Source organism: Dromiciops gliroides, chromosome 5 (assembly GCF_019393635.1).
Source record: "Dromiciops gliroides isolate mDroGli1 chromosome 5, mDroGli1.pri, whole genome shotgun sequence".
NCBI lineage: Eukaryota > Metazoa > Chordata > Mammalia > Microbiotheria > Microbiotheriidae > Dromiciops > Dromiciops gliroides.
The window spans coordinates 117,835,918-117,859,896 of record NC_057865.1 but is presented as its reverse complement, the minus strand read 5'-3'; the positions used below and the strand labels follow the sequence as shown (position 1 = coordinate 117,859,896).

At 40.5% G+C, this 23,979-nt stretch overlaps 1 protein-coding gene across 1 annotated transcript; it reads left to right on the top strand.

Moving 5' to 3' along the window:
* The first annotated feature begins 888 nt into the window (after positions 1–888).
* Positions 889–23,430, top strand: LOC122728805 (protein FAM71F1-like). Its single transcript, XM_043967570.1, has 6 exons — positions 889–1,140; positions 2,181–2,365; positions 5,139–5,397; positions 6,069–6,193; positions 10,541–10,596; positions 23,261–23,430. Exons 1-6 carry the CDS (start codon positions 889–891, stop codon positions 23,428–23,430), a joined length of 1,047 nt encoding a protein of 348 aa, XP_043823505.1.
* Positions 23,431–23,979: the final 549 nt, after the last annotated feature.

Genomic DNA, 23,979 nt, shown 5'->3' with positions numbered 1-23,979 from the left:
GATAGGCCATTCTATGGATCAATGGGTAGCTGAAGTCTTTACCCAAAGGTCAACATGTATGGGGTTTGGGAAGAGCTGAGGAATGGGAGAATTTGAATGAAATTATGCCAGTGTGCATATATGGTAGGGAAGGGAAAAGCTTGAGGTAAATTATAAGTTTTGTTTCTGGTTTTGTTTTGAAGTATCTTACCTAAGATGGTGTTGCTTCTGTGGGCTAGCTGGTATATTGAGGGGTGACAAATACATTCTGTACTTACTACATAAGTCTAGTGATCTGTCCAACACCTCGCCACAGTGACTGTGGTGGGTTTTGTCTTGCAATGCTGCAAAGTGGTTCACTGCATGGTCCACATAATCCTCTGGAAGGAGAACTATTCTGCCCACGTCCATAGAAATTCTAGGATATTTAGTATTCAGAAGGATAGATTAGAAAATATTATCTATATATAAGAAAGAAAGAACATCCTTCCTGATTTATCCTTCCTATTAAGGAGCCAAGGTTTTTAGTTATCATAATCGTTCATATTTGTATGGAATTTTAAGGTTTACAAAGTATTTTATTCATGACTCTTTGAATATTTAAAATGTTCATATTTTAATATGAAATGTAAATATTTTAAATCCCATTTTACTCTGAGACTCAGAAAGGTTAAGTGAATTGCCCATGGTCACACAGCCTTGTCAACATCAGACCTGGACTTGAACCCAGGTCTTTTGACTCCCAAGTCCATCATTACTCTTTCCCCTACACTACACTCACTATCTCAGTGATGTCATCCATTGTGAGCTGACAGAATTTCCTGGGCCTTGATGAGCAAACCCCAGGCAAGTAGGAAAGGGAGGTCAAATCAGGAACTTACAATTGGCCCCTTGACTGGATAGAGAGACATGCTACCATCAACTCCTCTAAGTGGAAGATCTCGGTGGAAGTCAAAGAAGACACTGGATGTCCCAAAATGCTATCAAGCCTACCATTCCCCTGATGCAGCAATGGTCATTAGGGGCCTCCCACCTGCAGTTGAAGAACCAGACCCTGGAGTGGGACTTGGGGTGGAAGAGGGGTTACTCTGCCAACTGCTTCATTCTCCAGAGTTTAACTTGTTTCCCAACTCAGCTGTCTTTGAAAGCAACTTCATCCAGGTACCCTTATGCAGCAATTCAAGCAAATTCTTTTCCCCTCTCCCAAATTTTATACCCAGGAGTCACCTAAAACACTTATTTGAGCTTTGGAATCCCTGGGGGAGAAAGGGATGAGGACCCAGAAAAAACTCAAGGGATTAAGTCCCAAGGTCCCCCTGTTTGTATATGCAGAGTAATAGTGTCACCTGCAAGACTTCTACTATATAAGGCACCAAGTATGAACCTTCAGCTAGAGGGTCAGTGGTCATCATACACTAGGGATTGATCAAACTGGAATTTAACCTCCAAGCTTAGGCCATTAGCATAAAAGGATGACTAATATGGAAATAAGACCAAACTAAAGTCGTTACCAAAATCACAACTTTCAATTTTATGATACTCTAAATTGAATAGGAAATTTCATAAAAATAATAGAGCCCTTCAGAAAAAAAAGACCAAGGACCTAGATTTGAATAGGCTAAGACCCCTGTCTAAGAGTCTTAACCTGGCATCTGTGGCATCCCATGTCATCATCAAATAGTTCTCTGTGAAATTAGATGGGGAAAAAATACATCTTTGTCTTCATTAGTGTTCGGTTTCCTTTGTAATCCCTCTAGATTTCACTTTAAACATGCTTCAGAGAAGGGATCTTTAGACTTCACCAGACTGCTAAAGCCATCCACGACACAAAAAAGGTGAACTTCTTGTCTAAATGGACAAATTAAATGATTGGTATGTTAGATGGTTGAGGAAACACTTCAGGACTAAAATTTTCTTGGAGAGTTAACAACACTGACTGTCTACAAGGCAGATAGTTGACAATTGACTTGATTTATTGATTCAACCAACCTGGTTGAAAGTACCTTCTACTCTTTTTTTTTTTTCAGGGCAATGAGGGTTAAATGACTTGCCCAGGGTCACACAACTAGTAAGTGTCAAGTGTCGGAGGCAGGATTTGAACTCAGGTCTTCCTGAATCCAGGGTCGGTGCTTTATCCTCTGTGCCACCTAGCTGCCCCCTTCTATCCCTTCTTGTTACATGCCCTTGGGGCTGCTTTTCAGGTCACAAAGTACAAGAACTGGAGAAACATCTATGATGCATCTACAACTATGGCTCTTGGTGTGACCTCGTCAGTGGCATGCCTGCCTCTTCCCAACATCCTCCTGATGGCCAAAGTCAAGTGGCCCAAAGGGCAATCTCCAAAGTGGATCAGTCCAATAGAAGCGCCAACTATCACCCTCAAGAGGTAAGGAAATTAATGAGGGTGAATACTATTGAGTGCCTGAGAGAGTGCATGCTCTAAAACTGAATTACAGCGTCATGGAATGTTAGATCTGGGAAGGACATTAAAGATCGAGTCTTTCAGTTTATACTTGGGGAAGCTGAGGCTCTGGGAGTTTAAGTGATTTCTTCAAGGTTTCATGGCCAGGAAGCAGCCAAGCTAAAATTCGAACCTAGGTCTTTTATTTTGCCACTATGCCATTATCACAGATAAAGAAAAAACATAGGGGTCTCCAGAAGCAATGCTGGTTTCTGGTCCAGTAAGTTAGACTTACAATGTCAGAACTTTAAGACTATTTAGAAATCATACAGTCTAACTCCCCCATTTTACAGGTAAGGGGAAAAAATATCTGGTGAATGAGGGAAAAGGGCTAGGGGTGTAAAGACAAATTACCTGGGGAGAGAGAGAGAGAGAGAGAGAGAGAGAAAAGATAATATAGAACTAGAGACTGGCTCCAATTAAAGGAAATGTTTCCTTTGTTACAAGATGCAATAGAAAGTTATGTGACTTTGAATAAGTGCCTCTGGGTTTGTGTATTCATCAGTAAGAGCAGGGGGCTAGCCTAGACAAATTCTAATATCTCTTTCCAGTGCTAAAATTTGGATACCTTAAAAAAAATTGTGTCTTGTGTTAAGTGCAGGAATATAGAGAAAGGCCAAAGATAGTGCCTGCTCTCAAGGAAATCATAGCCCAGCCTAATGGGGGAAATGATATGCAAAACAGCTATGAACAAAAGAGTTATATACAGGTTAAATTGGAGTAATTTCAGAGGGAAGATACAATCATTAAGCAAGACCAGGAAAGGCTTCTGGAAAGGACCTTATAAGACTTGAAGGAAACCAAGGAAAATAGGTGGAAGTAGGAAATTAGGGTGTTTGAGAGAATATCAGGCCATATGTTGAAGCCCCCTACCATGAAGGCAGGAGTTGGGAAGACAGTAAGCCGGGCACTGACCTTATTGAGGAAGGAAGGAGAATGTCCTGGGATTTGTTGGATAACAGTTACCAGAATTCTCCATATGGATTGAATAAACCTCATTCCTAGGCTCTTTACCTAAGGGCAATCCTACCCATCAGCCCATCAGAAGAGGGAGGAATTATTTATGCTTGGAGCCCAATCACTTTCTTTGGTAAGAGGGATGTAGAAGAGATAGCAGTGAGTGAAAAAAAATCTAATGTTACTCTGTCTTCTGTTTTTCTCCTTTGCTTCCCTTCTTGTAAGGTAATCCTAGCATTTGAGCAGCTAGGTGATGCAGTGGATAAAGCACTGGCCCTGGAGTCAGGAGGACCTGAGTTCAAATCTCACCTCAGACATGTACTACTAGCTGTGCAACCCTGAGCAAGTCACTTAATCCCAATTGCCTTAACCATCCAGGGCCATCTCCAGTCATCCTGTTGCATATCTTGCCACCAGACCCAAGATGGCTCTGGAGGAGAGAGTGAAGTTGATGACCTTGCACAGCTCTCCCTCACTTAAATCGAATTCAGTGCAAGCCATGGCATCACCCTGATGTCATGGTCCTCTTCAGGAGGAAGGACAAACATGTGTGCGTGTGCATGCACTTGATATACATACACATATACACATGTGCACACATACAATACATATATACATATATGCACCTACATCTACACATACACATATATTTATAAATATATTAATTTTCTCATCTATTATTTTGTGTGTATATGTATGTGTGCTGTGGGTGTGTATATGTGTATTATATGTGCATATATATGTATGTGTATATATGTGTGTATGTGTGTGTGTATAAATGATCCAGCATCTCTGTCCTCACTGCTCTGGAAGCCTGGATTCCCCAGGAGGCCTCTCACATTCTCAACATAACTGGGTTCTTGGACTTGGAGCTCCCAGCAGACTACTGAAATAGGGCAGAGAGTAGAGAGCCTCTGACCTAGGATCCAAGTTCACCAGCCCCGTGGGCCAGTGTTATCCTTGGTGACTGTTAATTTCCAGACTCTGGACCCTGTGGGTCTGTCTAAATCTACACAATTAACTGTTGCTCCCTCCTCCCTTTTAGTGTGACTTAACTAGACTTGGCCCCTTTGCCTGCCTAGAACTGTGTTATCTGCAGACCTTCCTGCTTAGCTAAATTCCCGGTCCTGAGCCTTCCTAGCCAACCTTGACCTGCTTCTCCCCATGCCCCAGAATTGTTCCTCCTTGTTTCCTAACTCCTGTCTTCCTCCATTAGCTAGCTGTCTGTCTCTGTCTGCCTTTCCATCTCTCTCTCCCTCAGATCTTTTTATTTTCTTTTTCTGCTCTTCCCCCTTTTTCCTCATATTTTCCCCCTCCCTTTCACTTTCCTCATTTTCTTTCTCTTTCCCTTCTTCTCCCCTCTTTTCCCTATTCTGCCCTTTCTCTTCCCTTCCCTTACCCACTTTCCCCCTTGGGTACCTATAGTATTTTGGGGGGTGGTTGGTTTGGGGGATCACCTTATGGGAAATTCCTCGTTGTGCCATTGATCCCGCTGACTGGGAATATGGCTTTTTCAAAAAGGATGAGTTCTGGGGAATCTAGGTGGCGCAGTAGATAGAGCACCTGCCCTGGATTCAGGAGGACCTGAGTTCAAATCCAGCCTCAGACACTTAACACTTACTAGCTGTGTGACCCTGGGCAAGTCATTTAACCCCAATTGCCTCACTAAAAAATAAAAAAATAAAAGGATGAGTTCTACTGTGGAGGGATTTGCATTTTGCCTCTTCTCTTATGTCCCCAGGATCCTTCCACTAAAGTTTGTGGAACTCCAAGTTTGCGACTGGTCCCAGCGAATCTTGAGGGTCCGGACAGTGGCTGAAAAAATTTACTACCTAAAACTCCACTTGGACCATCCTGAGGTTGTGTTCCAATTCTGGGTCCGACTGCTGTACATTCTGGAAAGGGGACTGTCCATCACCACTAAAGATCCAAGAATTCATGTGACCCACTGTCTGGTGCCCAAGGCCCCAAGCAAACCCCCTGGGAATGCCCCAGAAACAGTAAGTGGGCTCCCTGGGGCCCTAATCTTCAACTAGCAAAAATCAGATTACAGGATCATGGAAAGAGAGCATGAAGAGACCTCAGAGGTCATCCAATCTAAACCTCCAGCAGCCGGCACATTGTAGGGGAGAACTCTATGGATTACTCGGCCCCACAGTGTGTTGCCTGAAAACAGTCTTCCCCAGTTTTGTTTTTTGTGGGTCTTTTGATAGTTACAAATGTGGGGATCTAATGCAGGAGGTCTATCAAGAGTCACTAGCCAACTGAAGAAACCTATTTGTACAACCAAGGAACGAGTAAATATGGGGGTGGCTTTTTTCCCTCAGAGAAACAGAAATTATTTCACTCTCATGAACAGAAAGCAAAAAGCTTTATTACTCAAGAATACCATGGAATTGTCTGACTACAATAAAAAGTATCAGGTGGGAACAATACATTTAACAGGTAGGAATCCAGGCCTGGGGTGTGAGAAATAGATGCGGTCTCCAGATTCCAGGTGAATCAATAGCACGGCCACTCCAGAGAGTCCCATAGTAATCAGATATGCAAAGGGCATTTCCTCATGGCTGGGGGCCCCATAACATGGCAGGAGGCAATAGGGGTCCCTTTCAGACCAAAGAGAGGGTGAGCCTCGCAGCCTCACTTTACCCTATGATCTCTCTCTCTCCAGCTCGAAATGAGCAGACTGCCACCTTCGAGACCAAGTGAAAGCCTGGTTCTTCTTATTGCCAAGGGAATGTCTGAAGCCACTTCAAAGCGCTCTGAAGACTTGAGGCATCATAGGAAAGCAACTAGGTAAGTGCATCACCCCTCCTGGCATTATGTTCTGTCATTAAGGCAGACAGTAGGGAAAGCATAGGGACTGTGCACAAGACTAAGGAGTCAACTGCTCGGGAACCCTAACCACTCTCTATCCTCATGCCATGACCCCGGACAATTCACATGTTTCTTCATGTGTCACCTTCTTATTTTACAACAGGCAACTTGGTTTAAAACTCCAGAGATGGGGCAGCTAGGTGGTGAAGTGGATGAAACACCGGCCCTGGATTCAGGAGGACCTGAGTTCAAATCTGACCTCAGACACTTGACACTTACTAGCTGTGTGACCCTGGGCAAGTCACTTAACCCTCATTGCCCCCCCCCCCCAAAAAAAAAGAATCATCTAGTCTTGGGGGCAGCTAGGTGGCGAAGTGGATAAAGCACTGGCCCTGGAGCCTTGGATTCAGGAAGACCTGAGTTCAAAGCTGGCCTCAGACACTTGACACTAGCTGTGTGACTGTGGGCAAGTCACTTAACCCTCACTGCCCCACAAAAAAAAAAAAGAGAGAGAGAGAAAGACTGAGGTGTGGGGGAGAGAGATTAGCACTCCTCTGCTTGGCAAATATGTAAATCTCATCTGTGCTCCTTTTCCCTGTAATACTTTTTGGTGTCAATCAGGCTTCAGCCCTTAAGACCCAGTGGACATGGGTATAATTTGGAAGGTCTCACACACAAAAATCATCACCAGCCTGTGCTGCTGCCCAGAGAAGCTCTGGGAATGTCAGAAAATCTGGCTTATTGCACTTTCCCCAAAAGGACTTCAGCTCCCTTCTAAATCACTCACACTAACAAGACAAACATCAAATATTAGAGAGACTTTATTTACACAATAAAAATAGAGAAAAAACCTTGTATCTGAGCCCATAGGTAGTCAAGAAAATATTCATACTTTCCTCATAAAAAAAGAATTTCCGGGACTCTAAAGGACTCACTTCCCCTCCCCACCACCCAGACCTATATAGACCACAGCACTCAGAGTAGGAGCAAAGGGAGAGGTTGCTTATGTTTTAGGCACAAAGATTCATGCCTCCCTCACTAGCTCTGTGCCTTCTTGCTCCTTGGTCCATGTAGCTCCCTGGAGGAGCTATATTGATGCATGGGCTCCCTCCTGTTCTTGTCTTTGGGTCAGTATCTCCATATGTCCCCTCATACGCAGAAGCACATGCTTTGTGCTATATGAACATAGGAGGAATAGCTTACCTGCACTTCTGTTCCGTTTTTACATATGTAAGAAAAGCCTCCCCCACCTTAGACATACTAGAGGCAAGATGGCAGCTTCTAAGTGATCTGTTTAAATTCTCCTGCATTCGCTAAACTGCCCAACTAGACAGCTTAGGTAGAAGCATGGATTAAAAGCATTTACTTAAAAGGAACACGGTCTGCCAAAATGAAAAGGGAAACCCAGGTGTCCTGAAGGATGGTGTATGGAATAAAAAGAAAATGAAAAACAGAACAGGAATGAGATCATTAGTAGAATTAGCTGGATGACAGAAATACAAAATCAAAAGGAGTACAGGCTTCTGGGGGACACAGGATGGACAGCTCAGACACTCAGAAAATCAGACAGGAGAGTATTTCTTTGATAAAAAAAAAAGTCTCGGAGCAGGGCTTCGTAAGCTGAGCAGGTTCACCTTAATTGTAACCTTTTTTCTTCAATATTTTGCTAACTGTATTTTAATATAATTAAGTTTCCTTTGTAATCCCATAGATTTCACTTTACACATTTAAAAACATGATTTGAAGAAGTGGCTCCAAAGGTTTCATCAGACAGCAAAAGGGGTCCATGACACAAAAAGGTTAAGAACCCCTTTTTGGGGGGGGGGGCAGGGCAATGAGGGTTAAGTGATTTGCCCAGGGTCACACTGCTAGTGTCAAGTGTCTGAGACTGGATTTGAACTCAGGTCTTCCTGAATCCAGGGCCAGTGCTTTATCCACTGTGCCACCTAGCTGCCTCCAAGAACCCTTTTCTTAGAGAGAGAGCCCAAACTTAGGTTTGGGGATAGAAACGGGGGAAATAAGACTATAAGACTTACTCAAATGGAAGATCTGGGAGTCCAGGACTGAAATGATTTGAATTCAGGTGACTGGTTAAAGGCATCTAGAACCAAGGGGTCTCCTAAGACATACCATTTTGAGTGACAAGCTAGATTTAGATGAATTCTATGTCAGCACACAGAGTACCTAATGCATAGAATAAGCATTTAATGAATATGTATTGACTTTTTTTTTTTACTATACCTGTATAGAATTAGTATTGTGATAAATCCTTTGGTCCTGCTGATAATAGTGCTGAGGAAAAGATATAGGAGAGATAAAAGGGAGTCCTGCCTGTAAGTCACAGCCCCCAGAATTCAACAAGCATTTATTGAGGTATCTACCATATACCAGGGCCTGGGGATACAAAGAAAACAATTAAAAACAGTCTTTGTCTTCAAGTAAAATCCCTATGCCTTGGGTCAAGGCAATAGGAATGTGACAGATAGTAAAAGATGGCAGCCTGATGTCATTTTGCCACTATTGTCTAGCTGGGAAAACCAACCCAAGAGCAAATTGGGTCTGCCCATTGGAAGACTGAGAAGTGTAACTTGTCTAAGAAAATGGTAGGAAATATACCCCAAAAAGTGTAGCCAATTTTTAAAGCAAATTACTTTAAAAAAATAAAATTCTTAGAAATTTTTATTCTCACTTTAACTTTGATACAAGAATCTTTTAAAATTTTTGTTTTAAAAATCAGTTTCCTCAATAAAGGCCTCTTAAAAATAATTTATTGTTCCCCAATTACGTGGTAAAAACAATTTTTAACATTCATTTTTTAAAATTCTCAGTTCCAAATTCTCTCCCTCCTTTACTCCCTGTCCTCTCCCATTCCTGAGACAGTAAGTATTGATTTAGGTTATACATGTGCAGTCTTGTAAAACATATTTCCATATTAGTCACGTTGTGAAATAAAACACAAAACAAAACACTTAAAAAATAAAGTAAGTGAAAAACAGTATGCATTGATCAGCATTCAGACTCCATCAGTTCTTTCTCTAGTTGTGGATAGGTAGAATTTTTCATTGAGTTTTTTGGAATTGTTTTGGATCATTGTATTGCTGAAGAATAGGTAAGTCATTCACAGCTGATCATCATACAATGTTGCTGTTACTGTATACAAGGTTCTCCTGGTTCTGCTCATTTCACTATACATCAGTTCATGTAAGTCTTTCTAGGTTTTTCTAAAATCATCCTGCTTCTCATTTCTTATAGCACAATAGTATTTCATCACAGTTATATATCTGTTCAGCCATTCTCCAATTGACAAGTACCCCCTCAACGTCCAATTCTTTGCCATCACAAAAAGTGCTGCTATAAATATTTTGTACAAATAGGTCAATAAGAACTTTTAAAATAGGTTTTAGAAATTATTTTAAATTGATATCTTTTGTAGTTATATAAGGATTTTAGAATCTTAATTCTATCCTTTCTCCTCCCCAATCTAGTCATCCCTTATGAAAAGAAATTTTAAAAGGGGGGAAAATGTTCTAACAAAAACAACCAATAGATTCAACCATGTCTGACAACATATGTAATATTCCATGTTCATAGTCTCCCATCTAATTTAAACTAATTTTAATTAGTTAAAAAAACTCACTGTTTTCTGAATTATTAAATAGTCTTAAAATTTAATATAATGAACAATTTTGGTCCAGAGAAAAAAACAAGGAAATTAACTTCCTTCTTTTTCTTGAAGTGGTGAGAACTTGGGGAGCAGAACCTTGCATACAATGTAGTTGCTATGTTATTTAGTTTGGCTTCACTCTATTTCTTTGTTCTAAGGACAAACTTATGGAATGAGGGAGAGGGGAAGAGAGTATATCTAGAAATGGTTGTGATGTAAGAAGCATCAACAAAAGTGAATAAAAATTTGTATTTTAAAAATTAACTTAATTGAAGGCCCTATATTATTATTTTCTAGCAGATACTAGCTTGATGGTATTCAAGGCTGTTTTTGCACTTGGGATATATGCAATTTACAACAGATAAAACGAATTAATTCCTCCACTCCCATGGAATGTGAGCAGATGGAGAGGTACCCACTCCTTCTCAGCAAAGACAGAACTTAGCTTTTTTCTGTCCCTCTTCCCTGGCTTTCTCACTTCTCTAGTCACTTTTTAAGTAGGTCATACTCACCAATATAGCTTTTTCCATTTATATCTGTGCCTAAGGCATTTGCACTTGGAAGAACACTATTGGAAGCCAAGTTTGAAATAAGATTTCAATGCGCTTTCCTTTTCCTTTTGTCTTTTTTCTTGACCTCGACAATATTTTCTGGATCATCAGGACCAATGACATCAACAACATGGAGGTCGTCAGAGATGTTAAGACAAGCAACTCAGGTAAAGCAGAATACAAGGCACCCCCCCCCTCTCTTGTCTCTCTCTGTCCCTCTGTCTCTCTCATATGCACACACACACACACACACACACACACACACACACACACACACACTGTTTTGAGAATCTACACAAGTTCACAAGTAAAGGAACATGGTGCTTAAACTAGTTTCTCTTTCTGACTTCAAGGTTTTTGTCAAGGGCTCAATGAGTCTTCTAGGTTTAGAAACTTGGAATTCTCTTTGATCCTTTACTCTCCTTTGTGTCCCCTGTATTCAACAAGTTGCCAAAGGTAAAGAATCAAGCCCTGGAATCAACAGCTAGGAACCAAGGAGATAGCTTAATTCTCTGACCTCCTTGACGTATGGGGTCATCCTTACTTAAGTAAGCCCCAAATATTGTATTTCAGAGTTTGAGGTTCACCTAACAATTGCCCCCAACTTAGTCCTGGTCCTTCTGTTGTGTCTGGAATGCCTCCAGACACTCAAGTCCAATAGGAGGACCCCTTGTCCCCACCTATATCTAATCACTGGAGACAGACTAAGGATAAGCAGAACATTCTATAGGCATGTGATAGTACAAAGATTAAAAAAAAACAACAATAACCAACATGGTATCTTCTCTACTCACTATCTACCCCCCCATCTTGGCCCCCAAGGAACTAAAAGTTTAGTGGGGTGGGGATATAAATATAGAGCTGGAAGGAACTTTAGAGGTTATCTAGACTAGCCCGTCCTGTCTTATAGATTTCTCATTAAGTCATTAGCTTCTATTTGCTCAATCCTAATTTTTAAGCAATGATTTTCTTCAGAGAGCTTTTGTACCTCTTTTTCCATTTGGCCAATTTAGCTTTTCAACCTGTTGACTTTTTTTCATCCTCCTGCATCACTCTCATTTTTCTTTTCATTTTTTCCTCTACCTCTTTTACTTTATCTTCAAAGTCCTTTTTGAGCATCTCTATGGCCTGAGATCAATTCATATTTTTCCTGGAAACTTTGGATGTAGGAGCCCTGACGTTGCTATCCTCTTCTGAGGGTGTACCTCAATCTTCCTTGTCACTAAAGAAACTTTCTATGGTCCTCACCTTTCTCTGTCTGCTCATCTTGCCTGTCTTTTACTTGACTTTTAGCTCCTTAAAGTGGGGCACTATTTCCAGACTGCACTGTCCCAAGCTTCAGGTGGTCCCAGGTGGTATGATTTAAGGAGAGGCAGGTTCTTCACTCTCCTGGCCTGTTCCCTGGCCCATAGATAACCCCAGGCCAACTTGCTAATTAACCAGGCATCAAAACTTTGTGTGCTGTGGTTGTTAGCTCCAATGAGCCTGCGCCCCTCCCCAACCTGGGCTACTGCTACTCAAGCCTGCATCCTGTCTTATAGTTGAGAAAATTGAGACCTAGAAACTTTACTCGAATTTCCAAGTTCATACATTAAATAAGTGGCAGTCCTAGGCAAATCCAAGACAGGATTTGAACTTCAGTCCTCTGACTTTATCTATATCCAAGACTTTCTGCTCTATCATGTCACACAGACTTTACCACTAAGCTGACCTTATTTGTTATGTATAGATGAAACACTGGTATGTAGATGACATTCATGGACACACTCAACAAGCATTAAGTACTTACTACATGCCACACACTGTGCTAAACATTGGGAATAGAAAGGAAAAAAAGAAAGAAAAGAAGGAAGGAAGGAAGAAAGAAAGAATCGCAGTTCCTGCCTTCAAGGAACTCATATTCTTTTGTTTGTTTGTTTTGTTTTGTTTTGTTTTTGCGGGGCAATGAGGGTTAAGTGACTTGCCCAGGGTCACACAGCTAGTAAGTTTCAAGTGTCTGAGGCCGGATTTGAACTCAGGTACTCCTGAATCCAGGGCCGGTGCTTTATCCACTGTGCCACCTAGCCGCCCTTTAATGTCAATTCTTTTTTTTTTTTTTTTTGGTTGGACAATGAGGGTTAAGTGACTTGCCCAAGGTCACACAGCTAATAAGTGTCAAATGTCTGAGGCCGGATTTGAACTCAGGTCCTCCTGAATCCAGGGCCAGTGCTCTATCCACTGTGCCACCTAGCTGCCCCCTAGGGGCCTACTTGTGAAGATCTTTAAATGGCAACCAGAGTCATTTAGATTTAGAACAAGGAGCCAGCAGGATTGGAGGTGACCCAGTCAGACCCATGCTTTAGAAAAGTCACTTTGGCAGCTGAGTTAGAGAATGGATTATAGCAGGCAGAGATTTGAGACAGGAAGAACAAATAGAAAGTTATTCCAGAAGTCCAGGCAAGAGATGATGAAGGTCTACACTAAGGTGGCAGCTTGTGAGTGCAGAGAAGGGGATATGTGAGAGATGTAGGGAAGGTAGGAAATATGAAGTTTGGCAACAGATTGGACATGTGGAGTGACTGAAAGGGAGGACTTGAGGATGAAGGTTGTGTGAGCCTGCATGACTGGAAAAATACTGGTGCTTTCAATGAGAAATATAAGTTGAGAAGGGGGGTGGGGAGTGGGAGGAGATGTGACGAGTTCTGTTTTGACATGTTGAGTTTGAGATCCCTATGGGACATCCAATTCAAGATGTCCAAAAGGAAGCAGTTGCTTCAACTCTATTTTAGGATAGAGTGGAGGTCTAGATTTATAGACTCATCTGTACAGAGATGGTAATTTAACCTACAGGAGAGGACAAGATCACCTAGTGAGATGGTATAGATTAAAAAGAGAAGAGGTTGGGGCAGCTAGGTGGTGCAGTGGATAGAGCACCAGCCCTGGATTCAGGAGGACTTGAGTTCAAATCCGGCCTCAGACATTTAACACTTACTAGCTGTGTGACCTTGGGCAAGTCACTTAACCCCAACTGCCTCACCAAAAAACAAAAAGAGAAGAGGCCCATCACTGAATCTTGGAGGAGAAACAAAAAAACATCAGAGAGAGAATTGCATTTCTCCATAAGGGTTGTGGTTCTAGAAGAGCAGCTATTGACTTCCAGGTGCCACCAGGTGTGTTGCTGAAATCATTAACTACCCCAGCTCCCTGCAGACTGAGGGTGCTCAGATGCACCTCCTCCATGCCTCTTTTATATCTTTACTGGTTACCATTTAAAGTCTAGGGGAATGAATTAGTCGCCTCATAAATGATTTTTTAAAAATTACTTATTTAGGGGGCAGCTAGGTGGCACAGTGGATAAAGCACTGGCCCTGGAATCAGGAGGACCTGAGTTCAAATCCAGCCTCAGACACTTAACAATTACTAGCTGTGTGACCCTGGGAAAGTCACTTAACCCTCATTGCCCTGCAAAAAAAGAATTTCTTATTTAAAAGAAAAATAGAACCCATTATAAATATGTAGAGTTATACAAAACAGATTCCTGCATTAGCCATGTCCATTAAAAAAGAAATGAAAGGGGAGCAGCTAGGTGGCGCAATGGATAAAGCACCAGCCCCGGATTCAGGAGGACCTGAGTTCAAATCTGGCCTCAGACACTTGACATTTACTAGCTGTGTGACCTTGGACAAGTCACTTAACCCTCATTGCCCCACCAAAACAACAACGACGACGACGATGATGACGACAACAAAAACAACAACTTTGAGTTCAAAAAAGAAATGAAAGAAAAGAAAGTATGCTTCTTTCTTACCATTGCTTTTCTATCTGAAGGTAGATGAGTCCTTTAGAGTTATGATCAGTCATTGTGTTGGTAAGAGTTCCAAAGTCTTTTAGCTATGATTATTTTTTACAATTGTTGTTGTTGTTATATACATTGTTCTCTTGGTTCTGCTCACTTCACTTTACATCAGTTCAAACAAATCTTCCCAAGATTTTCTGAAACCATCCCCTTCATCGTTCCCTAGAGCACAATAGTATCCCATCATATTCATATACCATAACTTGTTCAGCATTCTCCATTTAATGAGCATCTCCTCAATTTCCAATTCTTTGTTACCACAAAAGAGCTGCTGTATTTTTTTTTTTAGTGAGGCAATTGGGGTTAAATGACTTGCCCAGGGTCACACAGCTAGTAAGTGTTAAGTGTCTGAGGCTGGATTTGAACTCAGGTACTCCTGACTCCAGGACCGGTGCTCTATCCATTGTACCACCTAGCTACCCCTGTAAGTATTTTTATACATTAATTCTTTCCCTCTCTTTTAAAAAAATCTCTTTGGGGTATAGTAAAAATTTTATTTTTATTCTGAACTTGAACACTAAATAAAATGAATATTTCCATATATATATAAAACATAAAGAGAAATATACATGAACCTGCAGATCTCTATTATGTATAGCTTACTTTTCTTTTTTTTAAAGTTAAGCATATGGTTTTCAAAGATGTCCTACTTGTCTATTCTTCTTTCTTGCCTTCCTTTCAATTTCTTCATTAAAAAAAAAAAGATGTCTCAATGACTTTCTTTTCTTCCTTTTCCTCCTCTTCCTTCTCCTCCTCCTTCTTCCTTCCTCCATCTCTATCCTCTTATTAGGAGGAGAAAAGGAAAAGAAAAACAAAGTTATCATACTAAATATGCATAGTTAAGCAAAACAAATTTCCACATTTACTACATTTTTGGGGGGTTTTGTTTTGTTTTGTTTTGTTTTAGTGAGGCAATTGGGGTTAAGTGACTTGCCCAGAGTCACACAGCTAGTAAGTGTTAAGTGTCTGAGGCCGGATTTGAACTCAGGTACTCCTGACTCCAGGGCCAGTGCTCTATCCACTGCGCCATCTAGCTGCCCCCCACATTTACTACATTTAAAAATGTATGTTTTTCCTGCTCCTCTCACTGAAATATGTATTATTTTGCGTCTTGAATTTATCACATCTCTGGGTAGCATGCTTCATTATCAGTGCTCTGGAATAGTGTGGTTGGATATAGCATTGATCAGAGCTCTCAAATCTTTCAAAGTTGTTTTTCTTCATAATGTTATTATGACAATTGTTACCCTGGTTCTGCTTGCTTTACTCTGCATCAGTTCACACAGATCTTCTCAGGTTTCTCTGAGGTTGTCCATTGCATCCTTTCTCACAATGTAATTATATTCCATTACATTCATATACCACCATTTGTTTAGCTATATCTCAATAGACCAGTACTGCTTGGTTTCTAGTTCTTTGCTACTTCAAAAAGAGCTACTATAATGTATATTTTCTACATGGAGGTCTTTTTTTCCCCTTTTAAAATAATAATTTATCACAATGACTCAAATACCCACCCAGATGGAGACCCAATTATGATTCCTTTCCACCCCAAAGAATTTATTCATCTAGCATTTAGATTAAGAAATTTATTCAAGTAAAATCAAAAGTAAATGATAATCTCATTAACATCTAAAGTTGCTAAGCAAAAGCCATAACCATTTCTGGTAAAGTCAGAGTCTTTGATCTATTTTCTTCTCTACCTAGCCCCTTATACAGGGACAGTTATACTCAAAGGCCTTTTGCAGCTGAATGCAACTAGATGTTCCTGGTCTGCAAAACAGGGTGGCAAGTTGGGGATGGAGAAAGAGAAAAGGGAAAATCACAGTTTACCACAATCAACTTACACAGTCTCAAAACCCACTCAAAGCTGCAATTCAAATGTTTGACTGTTTATTAGGCAAATCTGATGGCTCATCTCAGTACTTCAATGGGACCTGGCCTCCTTGTGGTCCTGGGGGTTTTAAAAACCTAGCAGGGAGGGAGAAGGTGGAAGTCTGGGGATAGGTCTGGAGATACTTGTCTGCGTAAAGCTGGACAATCCTATACTAGTTATAGTTCTAGGATAAGATCACAATCCCACTATGAATTGGTATATGGTCTTGGAGACTTGGTGTGAGCCCCTTCCTAACCCCTGCCAAAAAAAAAAAAATCCAAAGGTGACCTAGTATGGGGCGTCTCCAAACTTAGCTAGCCCAAATGCCAGGAGAGAACAGAAGGATGTTAGAGAAGGAATTGAGGACAAGCAAAGCAGTACCGTTTTGAGGACAAACTGCAGAACACTTTTTAAAAAGTGGTATGAAATGTCCCTGTTTCATAGACAATCCTCTTTTTGTGTTCTACTCTGTGTATGGAGATACTTTTTTTCTTTTTCCTTTTTTGCTACTTAAAGTTTACAATTTTAAAAAATAACAATAAATTTAGCTAGGTAGCTTCTCTGAAGGCAGATGTACATGAGCCATTTTATGGCTCCTAATCAAAGCTTTTCAATTTGGTAAGACCTGTTAAGGCTTTGTGTTCTATTAGCACAACCTTCCAGAGGCCAATGTTAACTCTGCTCCAAAAGTATACAGACCTCTGTGGACACATTTCACTTCTTCTACTTAGTCCTCAGCCCTTTGCAGTCTGGCTTCCATCCTCCATCCCTCTCACGTGATTCTTTCTAAGGATGAGTGATTTCTTAATCACCAAATCCAATGGTCTTTGCTTGATTTCCATCCTTTTTCTCTGACTTCTCCACAGCATGTGACACTATTTGACCAGTTCCCTCCTAGACTTCTTTTTTTTTTAGTTTATTTTTTTATTTGCTAGTTACACGTATAGTTTTCAACATTTGTTTCTATGAGATTTCTAGTTTCAAATTTTTTTCCCTTTCTCCTCTCCCTTCCCCCTCCCCAAGACAGCAAGTAATCTGATATAGGTTATATTTGTAAAATCACACTAAACATATTTCTGCATTAGCCATGCTGTGAAAAAAGAATCAGAGCAAAAGGGAAAAACTCAAAAAAAGGAAAACAAAAAAAGTAGAAATAGCATGGTTCAATCTGCATCTAGATTCCACAGGTTTGGGGGGTTTTTTTGTTTTGTTTTGTTTTTGGATTTGGAGAGCGTTTTCCATCCTGAGTCCTTTGGAACTACCTTGGATTATTGTATTGCTGAGAAGAGTCAAGTCTATCACAGTTGATCAACACACAATATTGTTGATACTGTGTACAATGTTCTCCTGGTTCTGCTGATCTCACTCAGCATCAGTTCATGTGAGTCCTTCCAGATTTCTCTGAAATCTGCTTGCTCATCATTTCTTCACATTGTTTTTTTTTTTTAACTTTGTGTTCTAAATTTTCTTCTTCCCTCCCTCCTCAACCCTCCCTATGGAATCAAGCAATTCAATATGTCATACATGTGCAGTTATGCCAAGCATCTTCACTTTAGTCAAGTTGTGAAAGAAAATAGACAGAATAACTTTAGGAAGAGGAACTAACAAATAAAATTATACTTCAATCTGTATTCAAATACCATCAGTTCTTTCTCTGTTGATGATTTGCATTTTTATATGACCTTCTGATAGCATCCTGCCCATCATTTCTTTCAGTTACTACTGCTAACTGTATTACCCTCCATCTTATTCCCTGCCCTTGATATTTACTCCATCTTCTTTCACCCTATCCCTCCTCAAGTTTTTTGCTTTTTACTGCCCCCTGCCCCAATCTGCCCTCCCTTCCTTCACCTCTCCCTTCTTTTCCCCCTTCCCCTCCCACTTTCCCTCAGGGGAAAATATATTACTATACCCACCTGAGTATTTATGTTATTCCCTCTTTGAGCCAATTTTGATGAAAGTAAGGCTCACTCACTCCCCCACTCCTTCCCCATTCTCCCCTACACTCCATAAGCCTTTTCTTGTTTCTTTTATGTGAGCTTTTTTACACTGTTCCACTTCTCCCTTTCCCTTTCTTCCAGTGCATTTCTCTTACCCCTTAACTTTATTTTAAAGATGTCATCATGGGTCAGCGAGGTGACACATTGGACAAAGCACCAGCCCTGGACCCAGGAGGCCCCAGGTCTAAATCCAGCCCCAGACATAAGCCACCCCACCCTACCTGCCCCACAAAAAACAAAGATATATGCTTTACAGATATCATTCCTTCATATTCAATTCACACCTGTGCCCTCTGTCTAAGTATATTCCTTTCAGCTGCCCTAATACTGAGAAAGATCTTTTGGGTTAGAAGTATTATCTTCCATATAGAAATATAAACAGTTTACTCTTTTAATATCCCTCATGATTTCTTTTTCCTATTTACCTTTTTATGCTTCTCTAGGGTCTTGTATTTGAAAGTCAAATTTTCTATTCAGTTCTGGTCTTTTCATAAAAAATTATTAAAAGTCCTCTTTTTCATTGAAGTCCCATTTTCCCCCTGAAAGATCATACTGTTTTGATAGGTAGGTGATTTTTGTCTGTAGTCCAAGTTTCTTTGCCCTCTGGAATATCATATTCCATGCCCTCTGGTCCTTTAATGTAGATGCTGCTAGATCTTTTTTTATCCTTATTGTAGCTCCACAGTATTTGAATTCCTTTTTTCTAGCTGCTTGCAATATTTTCTCCTTGACCCGGGATCTCTGGAATTTGGCTATAATATTCCTGGAGGTTTTCCTTCTGGGATAACTTTTAGGAGGTGATCAGTGGATTCTTTCAATTTCTATTTTACCTTCTGCTTCTAGAATATCAAGGCAATTTTCCCTTACAAGTTCTTGGAAGATGATGTCTAAGTTCTTATTTTGGTCATGGTTTTCAGGTAGCCCAATGATTTTCAGATTGTCTCTCCTGGATCTATTTTCCAGGTCAGCTGCTTTTCCAAGGAGATATTTCATATTGCCCTCTATTTTTTTATTCAACTGGATTTGCTTTAGTATGTCTTGGTTTCTCATAAAGTCACTAGCTTCCATTTGTTCAATCCTAATTCTTAAGGAATTATTTTCTTCAGAGAGCTTTTTTATCTTCTTTTCCATTTGGCTTTTCCAGCTGTTGACTTTTTTCTCATAGCTCTCCTGCATTGCTCTCATTTCTCTTTCCATTATTTCCTCCCTCTCTCTAAATCTTCCTTCTATCTCTCCTACTTTATCTTCAAAATCCCTTTTGAGAGTTTCCATGGCCTGAGACCAATTCATATTTTTCTTGGAAGCTTTGGAAGTTGGAGCTTTGCTTTTGTTATTATCTTCTTCTGAGGGTATATTCTGGTCTACCCCTCCCCCAAAGAAGCTGTCTATTGTTCACTGTTTTCTTTGCCAACTCATCTCAAGCTGGAAGTAGATGTCTTATTGAAATCTGATTCTATATGGTGGGAAGCTTGATGTGCTTGTGCCCCTCCCCCATTGGACTACCACCACTCGATTTGGCCCACTGGTTCAGAACCAGAGTGCTTCACCCCAACTCCAGCAGAGACTACAGCCACTTTACCCCAGCCAACTACCAAACCCCCTTACCCATCTGTCTACTAGCTGAGCCTCAGAAGAAGCCACTGGTGCTAAAGACTCAGAGGTGTCTGTTTCTGGTTGGGTCCAGGCCACGCACTGAGCTCCTCTATTGGCCCAATCAGCAGGTGATCTCAATTGCTGTTTTGGGCTGGAAAATAGTCTCACTCTGTTCTTATGTGAGTTAGGCTGCTCTGGGGTTTTTTTTTATGGCATTATTTGGGAGTGAGTGGACGGGTTTACTGGGAGCTTGCAGGCGTCACAGCCACTCCTCCCCTTCCTAGACTTCTTTGACACTGGCTTTTAGGTTCCCTTTCCATCTTTTTGACTTCTCCCTCTTTGACTCCCCTTCCAAATGTTGGCTTCCCTTCTTTTAAATGTAGGCATCCCCAAGTCTTTGAACCAGACACTCAACTTCTTATCATATATTCTCCCTCTCTCGACGAGCTCAGCTGTCCTCATTCCTTCAACTCAGCTCTATGACTCCCACTTCCCAAATACAATGTATAGACATCATCTCTGAGCTCCAGACCTGAACTCTAAAAGTCTGCTGGAATATATTCCTAAATTTCCCACCAATGTCTCAAGTCCATGTCTAAAACAGAATCCACCATCTTTGTCCTGAAACTTGTTTCTCCCCCTAACTTTCCTAGTTTCCTGTTTTCACTGGCTTGAAATCAGAGTCCACATTGTCTTTTCCTTCTTTCTTGCCCCTCAACTCCAATCAGTTGTTAAGCCCTGTCCATTCTACCTTTGCAGTCTTGTTCACAATGATCAGAGATGTAGAGCTAGAAGAGACATCAGAGGCCATCTAGTCCAACCCCCTCATTTTATAGGTGAAGAAACTAAGGTCCTAATTTCCATACTTACCACCAATGCCACTATTACCAGAGTACAAGTCCTTATTATCCCTTGCTAAGAATACTGCAATGGCACCGGCCCTGGATTCAGGAGTACCTGAGTTCAAATCTGGCCCCAGACACTTAACACTTACTAGCTGTGTGACCCTGGGCAAGTCACTTAACCCCAATTGCCTCATGAAGAAGAAGAAGAAGAAGAAGAAGAAGAAGAAGAAGAAGAAGAAGAAGAAGAAGAAGAAGAAGAAGAAGAATACTGCAATGAGTTTCTTACCCACAAGGAAAAAATCCTCTACACATCACTGCCAGGGAAATATACTTAACATACACCTATGATTACATGATTGCCCTCCTCAAAATTCATAAAGAACATTTAAGGCAATCCAGTTCTAGTCTACTTTTCCAGCTTCATCTCATCATACTTCCCTCTAGACTCTGCTCTTTCTACTCATTCCTACTTCCATTCCTATGCCTGGAATGCAATCCCAGGATCTCCTTCTACTAAAAATCCTCCTTGTCCTTAAAGACCAAATGCAGGCACTGCCTTTCTCATAAAGTCTTCCCACAAGATTGCATCAGCCAGAAGTAATGTCTCATGCTTTGCATCTCTAGTAGCACTTTGTATTATAGCTATTTGGATAGATATGTTATCTCTCCTATTGCTAGATCAGCATGAAGTTTCCAGTCTTATTTATCTTTGCATTCCTCTAGCTCCTAGAATAGTTTCTAATATATGTTGGTTGAATTATATACAAACATCCTCTCTACATCAGCAAGCACACAAGTCCTTTTCCAAATTTTGCTCTGGATATATTGAGAATGTCGGAGGCAGCTAGGTGGCACAGTGGATAAAGCACTGGCCCTGGATTCAGGAGGACCTGAGTTCAAACCCAGCCTCAGACACTTGGCACTTACTAGTTGTATGACCTTGGGCAAGTCACTTAGCCCTCATTGCCCCACAAAAAAAAAAAAAGAAGAGAGAATGTCGTAATTTAGCAAATCTAAATATTTAGCAGTAAGTACAGGATAAGAGGTCTGGAAGTATTTCTGTAGTATTTTCCCCAATTACATGTAAAAACAATTGTAATATCCATTTTTAAAACTCTGAGTTTCAAAGTCTCTCCCTTCCTCCCTCCCCACCCCCTCCCCCTTTGAGAAAGCAAGCAATTCAATATGGGTTATACATGTGTAGTCATGCAAAACATTTCCATAATAGTCATACTGTAAAAGAAAACAGACAAAAAACCTCAAGAAAAATAAAGTAAAATATATATGTGTGTGTGTGTGTGTGTGTGTGTGTGTGTGTGTGTGTGTGTGTGTGTGTATATGCTTCAATCTGTATTCAGACATCATCACTTCTTTCTCTGGGATGGAGAACAGTTTTCATCATCAGTCCTTCAGAGTTCTCTTGGATCATTGTATTGCTGAGAAGAGCTAAGTCCTTCACAGCTGAACATCTTACAATATTGCTGTTACTTTGTACACAATACATTTCACTTTGCATCAGTTCGTGTAAGTCTCTCCAGGTTTTTCTGAGAGCATCCTGATCATCATTTCTTATAGCACAATAGTATTACATCTGGAAGTGTTTCTTTAAAATCCATTTACAAGCTATACAGACCTGAGACTGTCCATCATTTCTTCTGTCTTCACAGAAGCCTTCTCTATATAGAGGCAGCATATCATGGATTTAGGAAGACCTGGGTTCAGGTCCTGCCTCTGATGTACTAGCTGTATGACCATGAGCAAGTCATTTAAACTCACAGCACCCTAGGAAACTCTCAAAGTCACATGAGTTGCCAATCTGCATTGGTGGAGGGAGTTTCCACACTGGGATTTCTCCATAAGAATGGGATCAATCAGAAGTCTGGATAAAAAAAATCATGGTGATTGGTGCATTTAACACCAGGGTTTAGCATAATAAGAATAAGTCTTAAACTTGATGAGGTATTTTGAGAAGTTCATGTGATTTGTAGGGTCATCAGACAAGCTGGGATCATTGGGACCATACCCCTCAGTTATGATTGACTGATGTCAATCAAACCATCTCGAGAGGTCATTGGCCCTACTTTTTTTCTGATTGCCCTCTTTATTTTTTATTCTTATTCAGTGCCCCACACATATAGTTCCACCTGTAATAGGAATAAGAGGGTTGGACTAGATTTTTTCAAATCTGTTTCAGTTCTAAATCCTATGATCCTACTATCCCCTTGGGTCATATAAATTCTCCTTACCCTAGGAAGAGCAAATTACAAGAGTCTCAGCTAGTTCTTTGTTATTATTATTTGAGGGGGCGGGCAGGACAATGAGCGTTAAGTGACTTGCCTAGGGTCACCCAGCTAGTAAGTATCAAGTGTCTGAGGCTGGATTTGAACTCAGGTCCTCCTGCATCCAGGGCCAGTGCTTTATCCACTGCGCCACCTAGCTGCCCCCTCAGCTAGTTCTTTGTAACTAGGGACAAGAATCTCTGTAGAAAATATCAAACAGTTTCAAAGTAAATTTAATTAATTTTATTAATAGTTAATTTTTATAGAATCAATAATTTTTGAAAAGGAAAAAAGGCATAAGGAGAGTCCTGCAGGCCTCTGAGAGGTAGGCATATGGTTTACCCATACGGCTGAATGATCTAACCTGGAAATAAAATTCCTTGACTTTTGTTTTTCAATCTAGAACAAGAACCTTCTTCCCAAGAAAGCATTCAAAGAATTGAAGGAGACCTACGCTTGAGAGACTCTTTCTCTCATAGTATGTGGGAAAGAGAAAATCCCTCTGGGCCACAACCACTATCTCTTCTTAGCACCCTGGCAGCCTCCACTTATTACTTTGGTCCACAGTCTTAGGTAAGATATGTAGACTAAAATTTTTCTGCTATAGTGATGTTTTTTACAAATCTTAAATATTTTATTATTTTTCTAATTTCATGTAAAAACAATTAACATTTGGTGTGTTTTTTTCAAATTTTAAGTTCCAAATTCTCTCCCTCCCTCCCTCCACTTCTCCCTCATTGAAAAGGCAAGCAATTTGATATGTTAAACATGTGCAGTCATGCAAAACATATTTCCATATTAGTCATGTTGTGAAAGAAAACACAGACCACACACACAAAAAGGACACACAAAAAAGTAAAAAATAGTATGCTTCAATCTCTATTCAGACTCTATCAGTTCTTTCTCTGGAGGTGGATAGCATTCAATAAATATTTGTTGAATTATCTGTTGTTTGTCCAAGTCTGAGGAGTACAGAGGACTCCTAGGGAAAAATATGATATGGACTTTTTCTTCCAAACTAGGTCTCAATGGTCTTTTCTGAAATCTGGTCATTTCAATTTAAGGTCATGGCTCTCAATGCTTTAAAATGACTAATAGCAGAATGAGAAGATTCTGTGGTTC